Here is an 18,313-nt window from a genome sequence, read left to right as displayed (position 1 = left end):
ATATATGTAATGTATTTAACAATCACATTCTAAACATGTTGTTGTTGTTGTGGTCTTCAGTCCTGAGACTGGTTTGATGCAGCTCTCCATGCTACTCTATCCTGTGCAAGCTTCTTCGTCTCCCAATATGTACTGCAGCCTACATCATTCTGAATGTGTTTAGTGTATTCATCTCTTGGTCTCCCTCTACGATTTTTACCCTCCACGCTGCCTTCCAATACTAAATTGGTGATCCCTTGATGCCTCAGAACATGTCCTACCAACCGATCCCTTCTTCTTGTCAAGTTGTGCCACAAACTCCTCTTCTCCCCAATCCTATTCAATACTTTCTCATTAGTTACGTGATCTACCCATCTAATCTTCAGCATTCTTCTTTAGCACCACATTTCAAAGGCTTCTAGTCTCTTCTTGTCCAAACTATTTATCGTCCATGTTTCACTCCCATACATGGCTACACTCCATACAAATACTTTCAGAAACGACTTCCTGACATTTAAATCTATACTCGATGTTAACAAATTTCTCTTCTTCAGAAACGCTTACCTTGCCATTGCCAGTCTACATTTTATATCCTCTCTACTTCAACCACCATCAGTTACTTTGCTCTGCAAAACTCATTTACTACTTTAAGTGTCTCATTTCCTAATCTAATTCCCTCAGCATCGCCCGACTTAATTCGACTACATTCCATTATTCTCGTTTTGCTTTTGTTGATGTTCATCTTATATCCTCCCTTCAAGACACTGTCCATTCCGTTCAACTGCTCTTCCAAGTCCTTTGCTGTCTCTGACAGAATTACAATGTCATCAGCAAACCTTAAAGTTTTTATTTCTTCTCCATGGATTTTAATACCTACTCCGAACTTTTCTTTTGTTTCCTTTACTGCTTGCTCAATATACGGATTGAATAACATTGGGGAGAGGCTACAACCTTGTCTCACTCCCTTCCCAACCACTGCTTCCCTTTCATGTCCCTCGACTCCTATAACTGCCATCTGGTTTTTGTACAAATTGTAAATAGCCTTTTGCTCCCTGTATTTTACCCCTGCCACCTTCAGAATTTGAAAGAGATTATTCCAGTTGACATTGTCAAAAGCTTTCTCCAAGTCTACAAATGCTAGAATTGGAGGCAAACGTAGGTTTGCCTTTTCTTAATCTAGCTTCTAAGATAAGTCGTAGGGTCAGTATTGCCTCACGTGTTCCCTTATTTCTACGGAATCCAAACTGGTCTTCCCCGACGTCGGCTTCTACCAGTTTTTCCATTCGTCTGTACAGAATTCGCGTTAGTATTTTGCAGCGGTGACTTATGAAACTGACAGTTCGGTAATTTTCACATCTGTCAATGCCTGCTTTCTTTGGGATTGGAATTATTATATTCTTCTTGAAGTCTGAGGGTATTTCGCCTGTCTCATACATTTTGTTCACCAGATGGTAGAGTTTTGTCAGGACTGGCTCTCCCAAGGCTGTCAGTAGTTCTAATGGAATGTTGTCTACTCCCGGGGCCTTGTTTCGACTTAGGTCTTTCAGTGCTCTATCAAATTCTTCATGCAGTATCATATCTCCCATTTCATCTTCATATACATCCTCTTCCATTTCCATAATATTGTCCTCAAGAACATCGCCCTTGTATAGTCCCTCTATATGCTCCTTCCACCTTTCTGCTTTCCCTTCTTTGCTTAGAACTGGGTTTCCATCTGAGCCCTTGATATTCATACAAGTGGTTCTCTTTTCTCCAAAGGTCTCTTTAATTTTCCTGTAGGCAATATCTATCTTACCCCTAGTGAGGTAAGCCTCTACATCCTTACATTTGTCCTCTAGCCATGCCTGCTTAGCCATTTTGCACTTCCTGTCGATCTCATTTTTGAGACGTTTGTATTCCTTTTTGCCTGCTTCATTTACTGCATTTTTATATTTTCTCCTTTCATCAATTAAATTCAGTATTTCTTCTGTCACCCAAGGATTTCTACTAGCCCTCGTCTTTTTACCTACTTGATCCTCTGCTGCCTTCACCACTTCATCCCTCAAAGCTATCCATTCTTCTTCTACTGTATTTCTTTCTCCCATTCTTGTCAATTGTTCCTTTATGCTCTTCCTGAAACTCTCTACAACCTCTGGTTCCTTCAGTTTATCCCGGTCCCAGCTCCTCAAATTCCCACCTTTTTGCAGTTTCTTCAGTTTTAATCTACAGTTCATAACCAATGGATTGTGGTCAGAGTCCACATCTGCCCCTGGAAATGTCTTACAATTTAAAACCTGGTTCCTAAATCTCTGTCTTACCATTATATAATCTATCTGACATCTTCTAGTATCTCCAGGGTTCTTCCATGTATACAACCTACTTTCATGATTCTTGAACCAAGTGTTAGCTATGATTAAGTTACGCTCTGTGCAAAATTCTACCAGGCGGCTTCCTCTTTCATTTCTTAGCCCCAATCCATATTCACCTATTATGTTTCCTTCTCTCCCTTTTCCTACTCTCGAATTCCAATCACCCATGACTATTAAATTTTCAGCTCCCTTCACTATCTGAATAATTTCTTTTATCTCATCATACATTTCATCAATTTCTTCGTCATCTGCAGAGCTAGTTGGCATATAAACTTGTACTACTGTTGTAGGCGTGGGCTTCGTGTCTATCTTGGCCACAATAATGCATTCCCTATGTTGTTTGTAGTAGCTTACCCGAACTCCTATTTTTTTATTCATTATTAAACCTACTCCTGCATTACCCCTATTTGATTTTGTATTTATGATCCTGTATTCGCCTGACCAAAAATCTTGTTCCTCCTGCCACCGAACTTCACTAATCACCACTATATCTAACTTTAACCTATCCATTTCCCTTTTTAAATTTTCTAACCTACCTGCCTGAATAAGGGATCTGACATTCCACACTCCGATCCATAGAACGCCAGTTTTCTTTCTCCTGATAACGACGTCCTCCTGAGTAGTCCCCGCCCGGAGATCCGAATGGGGGACAATTCTGAACATAGCAGATGAAATAAAAACTTATTATCTACAAGGAATAACCCTCTTAGAAATGGCTTTCCAAGGCTGGTATCTGAATTACAGCTTCATCTTCACGATAATGACAAGGGGGGCCGGGGGGGATGATTGAGTCAATTGTCAAATTGCTGAAGACTGAAGATTCTCGTGGAGATAATGAGATATCTAGCAAGGTACTAAAGCACTGTTCAGTATACATTAGCCCAGTACTTAACCACATTTGCAATTTTTCCTTTAGCATTGTTCAGTTTCCTGAATGATTAAAGTACTGAATGGTGAAACCACTTTATAAAAAAAAGGAAAAAGGGATAATGTAGATAATTTTAGACCTATTTATACGCCACTGGTGTTGTATAAGTTATTAAAAATGTTGTATATATAAGAATATTTGATGAGTTCAGTCCACATAATTTTCTGTCACATTTACAGTTTGTTTTTGAAGAGGTTTAGCAGCTGAATACACTATATTCTCTTTTCTCGGTGAGGCACTGGTGGGATTAAACAAAAAGTTGCAAACAATAGGTGTTTTCTTTGATTTACCTAAGGCATTTTATTGTGTTAGTCACAGAATATTACTGTAGAGGTCAGACCATTATGGAATACGAAAAGCAGCTCACAATGGGTTCCTCTTATACTGTAACAACAGACAGCAAAAAGTTATTCTCCATAGTAATGAGAACAACTATGAGGAGGCATCTGACTGAGGCATGGTTAAGTGGAGGATGCTGCAAGGGTGAGGATGACGACTACTATTTCTGTCTTTTAATGTGATTCTAAAATATTTGTGTTTGCTCATAAACACTAGCTTGGTCATGAAGGATGATACATGGGTGATGTATCAAACAGTACACTTCAAGACACGTTCATGGCTTGTAGAAGATAAATTGATGCTTAACCACAGTAAGACTCAGTTTTTACATTTTATAACACACAATTCAATTAAAATTGACATTTTGATTAAACTGAACTGGCATATTATTATCAAGTCTGGTCAATCCAAATTTCTAGGTGTTTAGATAGATGGTAATCTGTCATGGAAAGCAAAATTTCTGAATCTTGTTCAAAAAATGGGTGCTGCTATACTCACCACTGGAACAGTAACTGCAGTAAGAGATATAGTGATGTGCAAATTAGTCTACTTAGCCTATTTTCATTTGCTTATGACATACGGATATGCAAGATGTGGTAACTATTCCTATTGACAAAGAGTATTCTTTGATGATTTTGTTGTTAACAATATGAGCTAATTCACAAGATTTAGTAGCTTTCATTCGGTTAACACTAGGCACACATACAATCTGCATTTGAATTGCACCTCCATGACTCTCGTGCAGAAAAGTGTGCAGTATTCTGCTGCATCCATTTTCAGTAAGCTATAATAATTAAAAACTCTTAGCAGTGATTCTCACACTTTAAAGTCTAACCTGAAGAATGTCCTCATGGTTCACTCCTCCTATTCTATTGAGGGAGTTATTGGAAAAACTTGAGATATATTGTTGATTATGGTACTATATACAGTTTGTCATCTGCACAGGATTCATGTAAATTTATTTTTATCTATTATTAACTTTTCTGACGTTAATTTCATGTACTGACATATTCCATGATAATGGAGATTTGCCCCCAGTTTGGTTCCATGGAACTAGATGTGCAAAATAAATAAATCTCTCCACACAGACTTTCCATCCCAGAGAACAACTGAAACTGATACTGAATCATGTAATTAACCAGAAAATTTATGGATGTTGATAGTATGTAGATATTATAGCTAAATACATACCTCTCCTGGTACAGCAACTGGTTTAATATTAAATTCTTCATCCATTATAATTACATGTACTCCTGGTAGAAGCTTCCCCACAGGACAAAACTTACGCTTTTCTGGATCAGGTATTACTGACAAGTCTGCAATGGAAGATAAAAAGAAGAATGGTGGAATAGCCTTATACTCATCATCAGGAAAATTAAATCAGATTCAAACATAAATCTTCAGGATACCTGCGCATGCAATATCATGGCATTCTGAAACACTATACAAATTCAGCATCTTCACTTGAGGAAAAATTTTTGCAAATCTGTCTCTAAGTATCATTGTAACAACTTCTCCACAGAACCATATTTGCCTGTAACAAGAAGTAAACTTAGATCAACAGGTATGTAAAGTGTAGCATTGATTAGGAAATATATCCAGTGTTTTATTACCTCATGTGTTTGAAAGCTTCTTGAATTGCATTATCCTTGTTGAAGTCAAGCAGTGTCTGAAGCAGTGATGGAGTGAACATCATTCGTGTAATTTTATGCTTTGATAAAAATGTGAAAAGCCTAGGTGGATCATAAATTATATCATCTGGCACAATGTATAAAGTTTTCCCTGTGGACATAAAATTATTTATCTGTTTTTTAGCAGACTAAAGACAACCTGCTTTATTACAGTTATCAAAATCTAAACCTTAAATATGTGGAAAAAGTAAATGTTTAAAGTTTCAATTTATGTCATGAAAATTCATATTTCCAGACTTTATTACATCCTCTATGCCTTGGTGTAAATAAAATAAGGTGTATTGTATCATTAACTTGAACATGATGATACTATATTCTGATGGTTTGGGAACATATTAAAGCATACAGTGTTGGAAACTCCCTATGCAGTTTGTTGGAAAGCAATACCTGTGATGTATCACCTTCACAAACTTTTTGATGTGCTCTTGCTGGTATTCTATGCACTGCTGCATCTGTTCATGGTAGGCTTCTTTTGGTAGGCCTTTTAGGTATGTATCATAAACAGGGACAGTTACGTCAGGGCTAAGAGGTGGATGGGGAAGTGTCTGGACATGAGAATCCAGAGCAAAGAGTTTGTTTTAGGAGTATGGTGAGCTGGTACATCGTAATGATGAGGCAGAATCCCTGCTAGACATGATTTGGATGTTTCTGCTTGATAAATTCAAATAGTTCAGGCACTGAATCTCCACAATGCCAACCTAGAATAACAGTCTTACTTCTGTCAATACACTGGTAGTGACATGCCCACTTTCCACAAAGAATGTGTATACCATCCTTTTCCTGACACTTTATGCAATTTCCACTATTACTGGATGGCTCTCCTCTCAGATCGTCTATACGGATGACTGCCTCCAATTTGACCTGCCAGAATCAAATTTTCCTAGCATATGCTGGCAAAATTAAATGCTCTGAGTTTCTTGATCACAAGTTAGAAGGTGCAGTGTCCAATGACTAAAGACATTAATTAAAAGATCCTCATACACAATCTTATAAACTGCTGCTGATCTCCATGAGTGCATTCCATTTGTAGACAGGTGCAAGAGGAATCTGGACTCAAAGGTTGTTTACTTTAGTAGCACCAGCTACTGATTTTTGTCCTCAAGAGAGTTTCACTTATGCCTGAAATGATGAAACTAGTAACACACTGTTGTTTTGGAAAGTGAAGAGTCATCAAAGCCTGCTGCAAATTTTCCAGACACATCTGCATATAACACCAACTTGAAATAATAAAGATTATCTTCATAGAAATGCATCTGTTACAACTTCATTACTGCCTCAATTCAGTTATACCACCCATGATATTGAGATTTTCAGGTAGCCACCTGTCTAGCCAGCCACAATTATATTGATTTTTAATACAAATCAAAAGTCCATTACAGGAAAGGATTAAAATCCAATCTTTTTATTTTGTGGGCCCTGCTCTACAATCACATGTCTCGGTGCACTCATTATCACTGTCATTCAGTGTAAGCTTATGTAGTCTTTGGGTTGGACAGCAGCATTCTTGATAATTATTAATCTCTAACTGATAAGAATATCTTGGACATTAATAAAGTGCTTCAGCTGTATTTAGTCCTTTATTATTGGATCACTACCAATTTTTTGACACTAGAAGCCACATCTTCAGGTGAACATATAACTAAAACATATGATCACCTGAAGATGTGGCTTGTGGTGCCACGAAACCAGTAGTGACCCATAATAAAGACTAAATACAGCTGAAGTGGTTTCTACTCATAGCTGTTGTTGCCCTAACTACATGTACACTGAGGCTTTTAACCACAAAATATTATTCAAATAATTATATAATCAATTGTTTAAGACTTTCCTGATGCAGAAAATAACACTGAGTATCTCATGCATTTGATACACTGCTCAGCATCATCTGATTAGTTTTTCAAAATATGGGTGAACTACATCAAACTACATAAATATGTGGAAATATCACATTAATTAAAAATTGTTATCCATTCTATATAACTATATCAATTTTTTTCTTCAAGTGAATGATGTTTGAGTAGGGAAAAATGAAAGGGAATCTCAAACATCTGCTACATAAGTTGTCGCAATTTGAAGAATGAATAAATTAATTTTACTCTTCAGGAGTCAAGTAATATTACCAGATTTAGGTTTTCCATGATTTCCCTTTGAAAAGGGCACAGCTAATTCCCTTCCCCATCCTCAAAACAATCCAAGAACGTGCTGCATCTCTAATGACCTCATTGTTTATGGGATGTTAAACCCCATCTTCCTTCCTGTTTTTCTAGTCAGCATCCTATGGATCTTGAATGACTCCCCCAAGTACAACATAACTCTATTCATGACTCATGGTAGACTTCCTCTGCAAAAAACTCTTAACATTACACACACAGCTTAACATTATGTAGGCTACAGAGAAGAACAGGTAGACCCTGCTCAAACTTTCAAAACATTTCTCTGAGGATATCTTTTCTACAGATGTGGATGAAATATACCAAAATTTCATTTTTATAATTATTTTACTTCTTCTGTCATATTATTTTACAGGTCAAACAACTTACCTTTCATCAGCGGCCTTAGCATTTCCCAGACAAAAAATACATTGCAGGCCTCTCGCTCTGTCTCTTCATATGGATATGCAAGATGTCGCCAGTGGTAAGAAAAAACTGCTCCACGATGTGGACACTGTATACCTAATGGGTATGACACAAAAAGTAATAAAAAGGTAAGTATTCAAAAGCAGTTTTTCAAATATTTCAATAACATGGTTATTTTTATTCTTGGGCATTATGTCATGGTCTAGGGCATATTTCTGTGCTTGATGTTTTGTCTCCTATTCCTGGAGAAATCCATTGAGGCTAAAATACGCAGTTAGACAATATTCAAACTTCAGCAAGCTCAGAAACTAAACTGTTATATATAAACAATTTGGCTTGTTGACTTTGTTTCAAGTTGGTGTATTAACCTACTGCATAATTTAGGTTCCTGATGAAACATAAGGCACCAGGAGATGAACATTAGGCACAGAAACATGTCTTAGACCATTACCTAATGTCCAAAGAATAAAAACTGCAAAGACTTTCAATAACTGGCATTTCAATTAAGAAGTAAAATGTACACCTTCACTGTTAGTTGCAACTTAAACATACTGTTATATCAATTTATGGTGCCTGTTCACATGTGTTTCTTTCAAAATATTCTCATTAGGTTTAATTGATTAAATGTATATGATACAGCTCTTTCTTGGCTAGTAGTGCAGTGCTATGATGAGTCTTTGTGATCTTCCCAAGGTGTTTTATTGTGTAGCTCATGTTATTCTCTTAGAAAAACTCAAGTTTTATGGAACTGATGGCTTTATATACACCTGGTTTGAATAATACCTAACAAAGAGAATAATAATTCAAACAATGTTGGAAGGGTAGAAAATTTTAGTGACTGGGGAGAAACCACATAGGATGTCTCATAGGGTTCAATTCTGTGCCAACTCCTATTCCTTACATGTGTTAATGACCTTCCACTTAACATTCAAAAAGCAGAATTGGTCATAAAATTGACTCTCCCCAAATTTTGAAAAAAAAAAAAAATAAAAAAAAATGCTATATTTAGTTATATACAACAAGTAGAGTCATGCCAATAATTGATGTAAAACATGAGCAGGGGTCACTAAATAGGGTAGAATGCTCCAAATTTTTGGGAGTACATATTGATGAAAACTTGAACTGGAAGGAGCATGTTACTGAGCTTCTCAGACAATTAAGTTCAGCTATTTTTGCTCTTCATAAAATAGCTAATCTTTGCTACAAACAAATCAACCTCTTGACATATTTTGGATATTTCCACTCAATAATGTCTTATCAAATAATTTTCTGGGGTAATTCATCACTCAGAAAGGAAGTATTGATAGCAGATAAATAGGCAATTTTAACCACGCCGTTACAAAATATATATTCGCTAATAAGACATGTTGTAAGTAATCCATCACATTGATATCCATACCTACAACACTAGAGGGAAAAATGACTTTTATTACCCCATGTTAAAAGTGTCAGTGGTTCAGAGAGGAGCTGAGGATGAAGTAATAAAAATTTCAGATCATTTATTAATTTATTTTATTTATTTATTTATTTAGCACCCGTATTATCACATTCATGATATTGGACTTGTCAAAGCACAGAACAGTATAAAATATTACATATTTACATCATGTACAAAATCTTATCATTGGTATCAACACATCTTTATAACAAAACATTATTCTGCTTACATACTACATACAAATAGCAGAAAAGCTTGTGAAACCCCTTGATTGATTTTACTAAAACTATTAAATACCAGTACTTTAGTTAACTAGGCATAGTAACATACAGCACAAAAGTTAGATGCATAATTGCATACATACATGAATGAAAGAAGTTTGGTTTTATCTAGGTATGGTTGATAACTATGAATTTTTGTTTAGAGTTATGAAGTAGATCTACAGATTTGAGCAAAATTCCAGGCATTCGTTAATGCTGTAAAAACTGTTGTTTATTAGTTGATCTTTTTAGTTCTTTTTGGAATGTATTAGTGTTTGGTATTTTTTGATGCTATCTCTACAGAATTTTTGGTTTGTAAACAGCACTACCCTGATATAGTGATTTTCTGTGCACATCCCTATGATAATCATCCCTGTTTCTTGTTTGATAATGGTGGATCTCACTATTCAAAGGTGAAACTTGATGGTTTTTAATGAAGCATATGCTTTCAAATATAAATATAGATGGTAAAGTCATGATTTTTAATTCCTTAAAGATACCCCAACATAGTGCTCTGTAAGCAACATCACTTATTAACCTTAAAGCTTTCTTTTGGAGCCTAAAAGACTGCTTTGCAAAAGAGGTATTTCCCCAGAACACTATTCCATACTTCAGTAGACTATGCAGTATGTGTAATAAGCACTTAACACTGTTTCAGTATTGCAGCAATCTTTAAGCACTCTTAATATGTAACAGTACTTGCTTAATATTTTGTGAAGCATTTCTACCTGTTTTTCCCATCTTAGATGCTCATCCATCCATAATACTAAGAATTTTATGTGATTCTTTTGCTAAATTTGGCTATTCGATAATCTGAATTTTACATTGGTCCTATTTTTGTTCCTTATATGTTGACGTTCATCAATACAGTTTTCTTGTCATTGGCAACTAGACAATTATCTTTAAACCATTTTTCTGCCACTTCTGCTGTTTGTCGACTTTTTGCTGCATCTCATAATCATTCTTCTCTTTTATAATGAAACTGGTATCATCAGCAAATAATATGGTATCATCTGTTGAAAACTGATAATTAATATAAATCAAGAATAACAATGGTCCTGATTCTGAGCCCTAGGGCACCCCATAATTAACTTTTTTATATTCAGAATGGTATACATTCCCGTCTTGAGTAATTTTTACTCTTTGTTTCCTTTCAATTAAATATGACTTGAACCACTCGTAGGAAATACCATGGACAACATAATTATACAGTTTTAACAGCAATAGATTATGATTTATAAGATCGAACACTTTGGAAAGGTACAAAAACAACTCATAGATCAGTTCCTTGTCCTCAATAGCTTTGTAAACAAGTTTTAGGAAACTGAAGAGAGCTGGTTTTGTGTAGATTTGCCTTTTATGAAACCATTCTGTGCATTCACAAGAATTTTATTTTTGTTTAGGAAGACTAGCAATCTGTCATACATTATTCTTTCAATTATTTTCGAAAATACAGATAATAATGATAGAGGTCTGAAATTTTTAATGTTAAACTTGTCACTACTTTTATAAACTGGTATTACTGCTGACTGCTTAAGTTTACTTGGAAACACACCAGTTTCAAAGGAGTCATTGATTATGTACACAAGTTGAGAGACAACATTATTGGTACTATATTTAATAATTTTGTCAGGGATACCATCAAATCGACAGGTCATTTTGTGGTGTTACCACCAGACACCACACTTGCTAGGTGGTAGCCTTTAAATCGGCCGCGGTCCGTTAGTATACGTCGGACCCATGTGTCAACACTATCAGGGATTGCAGACCGAGCGCCACACGACAGGTCTTGTCTAAAAAGACTCCCTAGCACTCGCCCCAGTTGTACAGCTGACTTTGCTAGTGATGGTTCACTGTCTACATATGCCCTCATTTGCAGAGACGACAGTTTAGCATAGTCTTCAGCTACGTCATTTACTACGACCTAGCAAGGCGCCATATTCAGTAATTAGAATGAATTCTGAACAGACAATATTGTTAATCATGTACCGTCAAGAGCGACATTCATCATTAATGGATTAAAGTTAAGTATCAAACTAATTATGTCCGCTTTCTGAATTCTAATTACTTGTCATGTTCTAGACCTCATAGTCAGTATAGTCTTTCCCTGCTCACGCCAGCCTGCATGAGCTAAAACGCGTGCATTTCAGTCTCCCCTAGTCACAAGGTGTTGGCTCTTCTGCCAACACAACATTGGCGACGAGTGTAAAAACGGTGTTCTTATCTATACTACCCTGATTTAATTGTGTAATGGCTTCGCCACAATCTCCAGATGTACTGTCCGAATTTTATCGCTTACAGAGTCATCAGATGCAGGCATTACTGGATGCCCTTAGACAGCTTGTCCAGGGTCAACGTGCAATGCAAAACGATGCGGCAGCCGCCGCTCCACCGCTAATGCAGCCACAACAAGCAGTTGCACCGACCTTCAGTGGAAAGCTGGACGGAGTGGTCACACCAATTTGGATTCCATCTCGCCACCTCCAGAATTCAAGGTATCGAGTGGTAGCCTTTTCTTTTGCCGTCTGTCGGTGTGCAAACCTACCGAGTGATAGTTAAATTATTTCCCCGACGCGACATAGCAACTCTGTCCTACGACGAAATTTTGTCTGCATTAGATGCATATTTCAAACAAACAGTGAATGTAGTTGCGAAACGGTATACCTTCTTTCGTACAAAATGTCAGACTAATCGGGAGTGGGTTGCAACCTTGCAAGGCCTTACTAGGGATTGCGCTTTTGAGTGCCAATGTGGACTCCCATATTCAGATACTATGGTAAGTGATGCAATTGCACAGAACGTTTCTGATGTTAGTATAAGGGAACAGATTTTGAAACTAGCAAATCCCTCCCTTCAACAAGTGATGGACATATTGGATCGGCAGGACACACTTGACTTTGCTCAGGAATCATTTGAAACTTCGCCAGCCGTGTGTCAGGTTAGCCGGCCCGCTGGGCGAGCTGCACGGAGCAGTAAACAGCCCTCGCGCCCAGCCGCGCCGTTGCCGCCAGGCTCTCAGCCACATGTGCCGCGCCAGCAAGCAAATGCAGTGCTTAAAACATGCGCTACTAAACATTCACGTGCGAATTGCTCGTCACGTCAAACTATTTCCTTTTACTGTAATAAAAAAGGACATGTTCAGAGTGTTTGCCAGAAAAAGCTCAGATTGGAAACTCCAAACCATTCCAGGACCTTTTCTTCGCGTCGGAATTGCATTGGATTTCGGGATCGGTGCTGTGCTTGCACACAAAGATGGCTCGCACGATCGCCCTATTGCCTTTGCGTCCAAATTGCTCTCGTCTGCACAAAGAAATTATTCACAGATCGAGAAAGAAGCATTGGCTCTCGTATTTGGTGTTACAAAGTTTCATGACTTCTTGTGTGGTCGTCACTTTACCATAATCACAGACCACAAACCTTTGACATCGCTTTTTCATCCGAACAAGCCTGTATCTCCACGTACAGCGCAGAAATTCATTCGCTGGTCTATTTTCCTCTCGCAGTACCACTACGATATCTTGTACCGGTCCACTGCTAAGCATGGAACCCGATGCGTTGTCCCATTTGCCTGTTGCTGAGCATAGGGCATTTGATTCCTCCGAACTTGCTTGCATGTTCATTGATTCGGAAACCAATACGTGGTCGAATCATTTCCGATTGATTTTCGTCATGTGGCTACAGCCACAACTGCCGACCCTGTCCTTGCTACCGGTCTGCATTTTGTTGCTACGCAATGGCCCTTGTCCAAGTCATTGGTTCGCCGATTTTTTGCTCACAAGGAGAGAGTTTTTGTTTGACGTGGTGTTTTGTTTTTGCGTTCTGATAATGATCAGTCCAGGGTCGTGGTACCACGTTCGTTACAGCCCTCTGTCTTAAAACTTCTCCACCAAGGACATTGGGGTATAGCGAAAACGAAACAACTTGCTCATCAGCACTGTACTTGGTTCGGAATCGATGCCGCGATTACGACTATGTGCTCTTATTGCATGGCGTGTGCTGAACAACAATCAACACCACCGTGGAAATTCTTTGCATGGCCAAAAGCCACTTTCCCTTGGCAACGCCTACACATCGATTTTGCTGGTCCATTCTGGAATGCTCGAGGGTTGGTTGTGATAGATTTATTTAGTAATTTTCCTTTTGTTGTCCAGAAGTCTTCCACGACATCATTTGCTACCATCCAAGCGTTACCTGCTATCTTTTGGATTGAAGGTCTTCCACAGACGATTGTTTCTGACAATGGCCCACAATTCATGTCCGCTGAATTTCAGTCATTCTGCAAGGCCAATGGTATTCAACGTCTGACGTCTGCGCCCTTTTTGCCACAGTCAAATAGTGCCGCTGAACGATTGGTCAGGACTTTCAAGTCACAGATGTTGAAGTTCAAAGAGTCGCATTCTCGGGAGGATGCGTTACTGCTCTTTTTGTCCTCGTATCGCTCTCAGCCCTGAGATGGTCGCTCACCGGCTGAGTTGCTCCATGGTTGCTCTCATTGAACCTCTGTGCAGCGGCAGACACCTACTTTTTCCCCAGGCGACGTTGTCTACTACTGCCACTATCGAGGTTCATGACATTGGCTCGAAGGGCGCATTCTTCACTGCCTCGGACGTGCTATGTATCTGGTTTTGGGGGCCTCTGGTGAGGTGCGCCAGCATCTCAATCAGCTGCGCCTCTGTCATCGCACGGGATCTGCTGCTCGCCGTCTGCTTTCAGCAACGGTGCCATCCAGTCAGCGCCCCGGGGACCCATCTACTGGCTCGCCTCAGCCCCAGGTGTTACTGACGCTGCCTTGCATTTTGCCCCATGGCGACGCGCTGCCGCCGTGACCAGTTGTCCTCCGACATGGAACTCTTGCCCGCTCCAGACCATATGTCGTCTTCGCCCGTCGGGTGCCCCGGCCCGAAGGAGGTAGACCCTTCGGCCCCTTCTGTCTCTCTATGGGCGCAAACACCGCATGTTGGCGTGCACCCTGGAATAGGTTTTCAGGTGTTCACTAGCTCCCCGCAGTTCGAAAGGCAGGCTGCGGGTGGCACAGCCTCGCCTGTTGTTAGGCTCTCCACCTCGTCGCATACGTCAACATGGGGGTCCTCCCAATGGCGGGCGGAGGCCTTATACCACAACTGTCCGACGATTTGTGGGGGAGGAATGTGGTGTCACCGCCATACACCACACTTGATAGGTGGTAACCATTAAATCGGTTGCGGTCCGTTAGTATACGTCGGACCCACGTGTCGCCACTATCAGTGATTGCAGACCGAGCGCCGCCACACGGCAGGTCTAGTCTAAAAAGACTCCCTAGCACTCGCCCCACTTGTACAGCCAACTTTGCTAGTGATGGTTCACTGTCTACATATGCCCTCATTTGCAGAGACGACAGTTTAGCATAGCCTTCAGCTATGTCATTTGCTACGACCTAGCAAGGCGCCATATTCAGTAATTAGAATGAATTCTGAACAGACAATATTGTGAATCATGTACCGTCAAGAGCAACGTTCATCATTAATGGATTAAAGTTAAGTATCAAACTAATTACGCCCGCTTTCTGAATTCCAATTCCTCGTCATGTTCCAGACCTCACGTCAGTATAGTCCTTCCCTCCTCACACCTGCCTGCGTGAGCTAAAACGTGTGCATTTCGGCCTCCCCAAGTAATACGGTGTTGGCTCTTCTGCCAACACAACACATTTTACTCTTTAGTTTGCTAATAGCCGATTGTACTTCTTTGGGTGTTGTGGGATATATGTACATTGTCCTTTCATGTATTGGAGTTATTACCTTTGTCTTTGGATTATATTTAGAGGTGATCAGGTTTTGGGCTACATTAATATAATGATCATTAAATATATTAGCTATTAGAAGTGGACCATCAACAATTTCATTTTTGTGTTTTATGGTGATTTTATTACCTGCACTTTCATGTTTGCCTGCATGATTAGTAATAACTTTCTACATAGCTTTCATTTTGTTGTTACCCTTTCTGATATATGAATCATTGTGCTTCCTTTTTGCAGCAATTATAGTTCCCTGTGCTTTTTCCTATAACACTTGGAATATGGTTTCAAGATAGTATTTTGCTTGCACACTTATGTAGCATTCTAAGACTTTCTGATCACTCTCTGATTTCACTTGTTATAAATGAATTTGATTTTTTTAAATTTTGATTCTCTTTAGATGGAATGAAATATCATAGCAGTATGTATAATTTGACAAGAACTTGCTGAATTTTGTATCTACAGAACTATTCCTTTCCATGTCTCAGTTTACAATTTTTAACATTAGATTAAATACCCTAATGGTCATCATTAATTAATATTCTCTCGATATATCTCCCGTTGTCACTTTTCTCATGAGATTTACCTAAAGTCAATTTAACTGCTTGATGATCAGAGAAACCTGTATCCAATACCTCAGATTTAAAGCCACATTTTGATTTGTCAATGAATATTTGGTCTATAGTACTTTCACTTTTGCTGCTGTATCTTGCGATATCTTCTACACACATGTTCATATTGTATGTTTTTAGTAGATTAACAAGTTTTTGCCCTTTTTTACAGTTGTCCCTGAAATTAATATTGAAATCCCCAAGCACAATTTTGTATTTTGACTGACTGTTTAGATAGTTGAGAGGATTTTACAAATTTTCAGAGAATAATTCAAAATTGACAGATGGGGACCTATATACACATGCAATTATAATTTTACTATCTGTTAGTACACACACACACACACACACACACACACACACAGTGATAGACACACAAACAAACATACAAACAAAATTCAAGCTTTCACAACAAACGGTTGCTTCATCAAGAAAGAGGGAAGGAGAGGGAAAGACAGGATGTGGGTTTTAAGGGAGAGAGTAAGGAGTCATTCCAATCCTAGGAGCGGAAAGACTTACCTTAGGGGGAAAAAAGGACAGGTATACACTCGCACACACACACACACATATCCATCCGAACATACACAGACGCTCCCGGGACTGGAATGACTCCTTACCCTCTCCCTTAAAACCCACATCCTTTCGTCTTTCCCTCTCCTTCCCTCTTTCCTGATGAAGCAACCGTTTGTTGCGAAAGCTTGAATTTTGTGTGTATGTTTGTGTTTGTTTGTATGTCTATCGACCTGCCAGCGCTTTTGTTTGGTAAGTCTCATCATCTTTGTTTTTATATATAATTTTTCCCACGTGGAATGTTTCCCTCTATTTTTATATATATATTTTCCACCCCCTCTGTATGTTTCCCTGTAAAAGCTGCTGATCAATTGGAAGTCTGAAATCCCAACTGCTCATTTTTGTACTTCTTGTAGCCAGTGTTCAGTTATACACAAGATAAAAATCTCCTTCAATGAACCATTCAAAAGGACCTCTAGCTTATATAGCTTATTGGTAAAGCCCTGTACATTATGATATAGGAGAGTTAAAGAATTATTCAGTTCTATGACAGGTATGTTTCGTGCTTGGTTACTTATTTGAAGAGTAGGCTCTCGTCCTTTCGTTTCTGACCTGATTTTCACCTCCTGGGGGTCCTGGACCTCTTCTTGGTTGTTTTCTTCTGCTGTGGATTGAGCCATAAAAATTGTTCATATGTTGTTTGGAGGCTAACTTCTGCCTTGTGCTTCATCATGATCTGTTGTTTTTAACTTCTGTCCACTCTGGTAAAGCTTTCTCCTCAGTCTTTTTACATGGTGATATTGTCTTCTGTGCTGGTTCCCTGCCATTTGTTCATTCCAGTGAAGGTATATTTACTGTTAACTTTTTGGTTTCTTCTTCTGTGATTTTAACATACTGGGGTATTACTGTTTTCTGCATTGCTTCCTTGTCAATTGTTCGTTACATGGTACGCATATTTACTGTTCATTTTTTAATTTCGTCTTCTGTTATTTTCCCATATTGCCCAGTAACATAAAATGTCTGACTGGTAATGAAGCAAGTTTTAAATTTAATTTGAAATTATTTCTCCTGGACAACTCCTTGTCTTAAATTGACAAATTTCTACTTAAAAACTGGTAGCCATAAAAAACTTGTTTTTTTAATGTAGTTGCATGGGTGTGAGTGAAAAAAACCTAACATGTTCATTAATGTTAACATTAATCACATATAAATATCCTCCAATCATTTTTATGATTTTGATAAAAGAATCATTTGTATTATCCATGGAAAATGTAACTACTACCTAATCAACTAACTGTCATGAAATTCCATCCCAGCCTAATATATTTCATATTGGGTACTTTGTTTCATAACTTCCTACTTTGGAAAAAGGAATGTGTCACTAAATCACAAATATTTATTCTGTTTTCTTCATAATTAATTATGAAAGCTATATTTCTGAGTATGAGAATATAGTTTATAGCTCTTCATGGTTGTAGAGCATTAGAAGAGCTTCAGAAATGAAAATTTACATCAAATTAAAAGACTGATAATTTCAGTAGGCTGTTGTTTATTATTGCCTATTATGTAAACATAGCAATACATTCCCAGTAAAAATAAGTATTAGTTTTAAAATATTGCTTGCTCTTTTAAGCTGGTATTTCAAATCAATGAATTATATTACTCATTTCACACATGTCTTCTGTACTCTAATGCACAGAAAAGACACAGTGTTCATACCATATGACATTCTGAGACAGTTCTACATGGTTATGAATGTCTGCTAAATCAGTAATTACAAATCTGGCACAACATTGTAAGCACATAAACGTTTTTCTGTCACAGACAAGATATGGAAATTGTTACTGTAAAGTGCAGTAAATA

The 18,313-nt window shown here is 38.3% G+C and overlaps 1 protein-coding gene across 3 annotated transcripts in view; it reads right to left on the bottom strand.

Moving 5' to 3' along the window:
- The window catches only part of LOC124555577 (linear gramicidin synthase subunit D-like), a 417,445-nt gene that overhangs the window by 128,781 nt on the left and 270,351 nt on the right, over nt 1–18,313 (bottom strand). For all 3 annotated transcript variants that reach the window (XM_047129541.1, XM_047129539.1, XM_047129540.1), the window contains 4 exons: nt 7,826–7,957; nt 5,208–5,376; nt 5,004–5,128; nt 4,786–4,910 (listed from right to left, as the gene is read on the bottom strand). In XM_047129541.1, the coding sequence (XP_046985497.1) occupies nt 4,786–4,910; nt 5,004–5,128; nt 5,208–5,376; nt 7,826–7,957 (551 nt within the window). The remainder of the gene's footprint in view (nt 1–4,785; nt 4,911–5,003; nt 5,129–5,207; nt 5,377–7,825; nt 7,958–18,313) is intronic.

The sequence above is a fragment of the Schistocerca americana genome, chromosome X (assembly GCF_021461395.2).
Source record: "Schistocerca americana isolate TAMUIC-IGC-003095 chromosome X, iqSchAmer2.1, whole genome shotgun sequence".
NCBI lineage: Eukaryota > Metazoa > Arthropoda > Insecta > Orthoptera > Acrididae > Schistocerca > Schistocerca americana.
The sequence above is the reverse complement of the archived record's forward strand: the minus strand, read 5'-3'. Positions and strand labels throughout refer to the sequence as shown.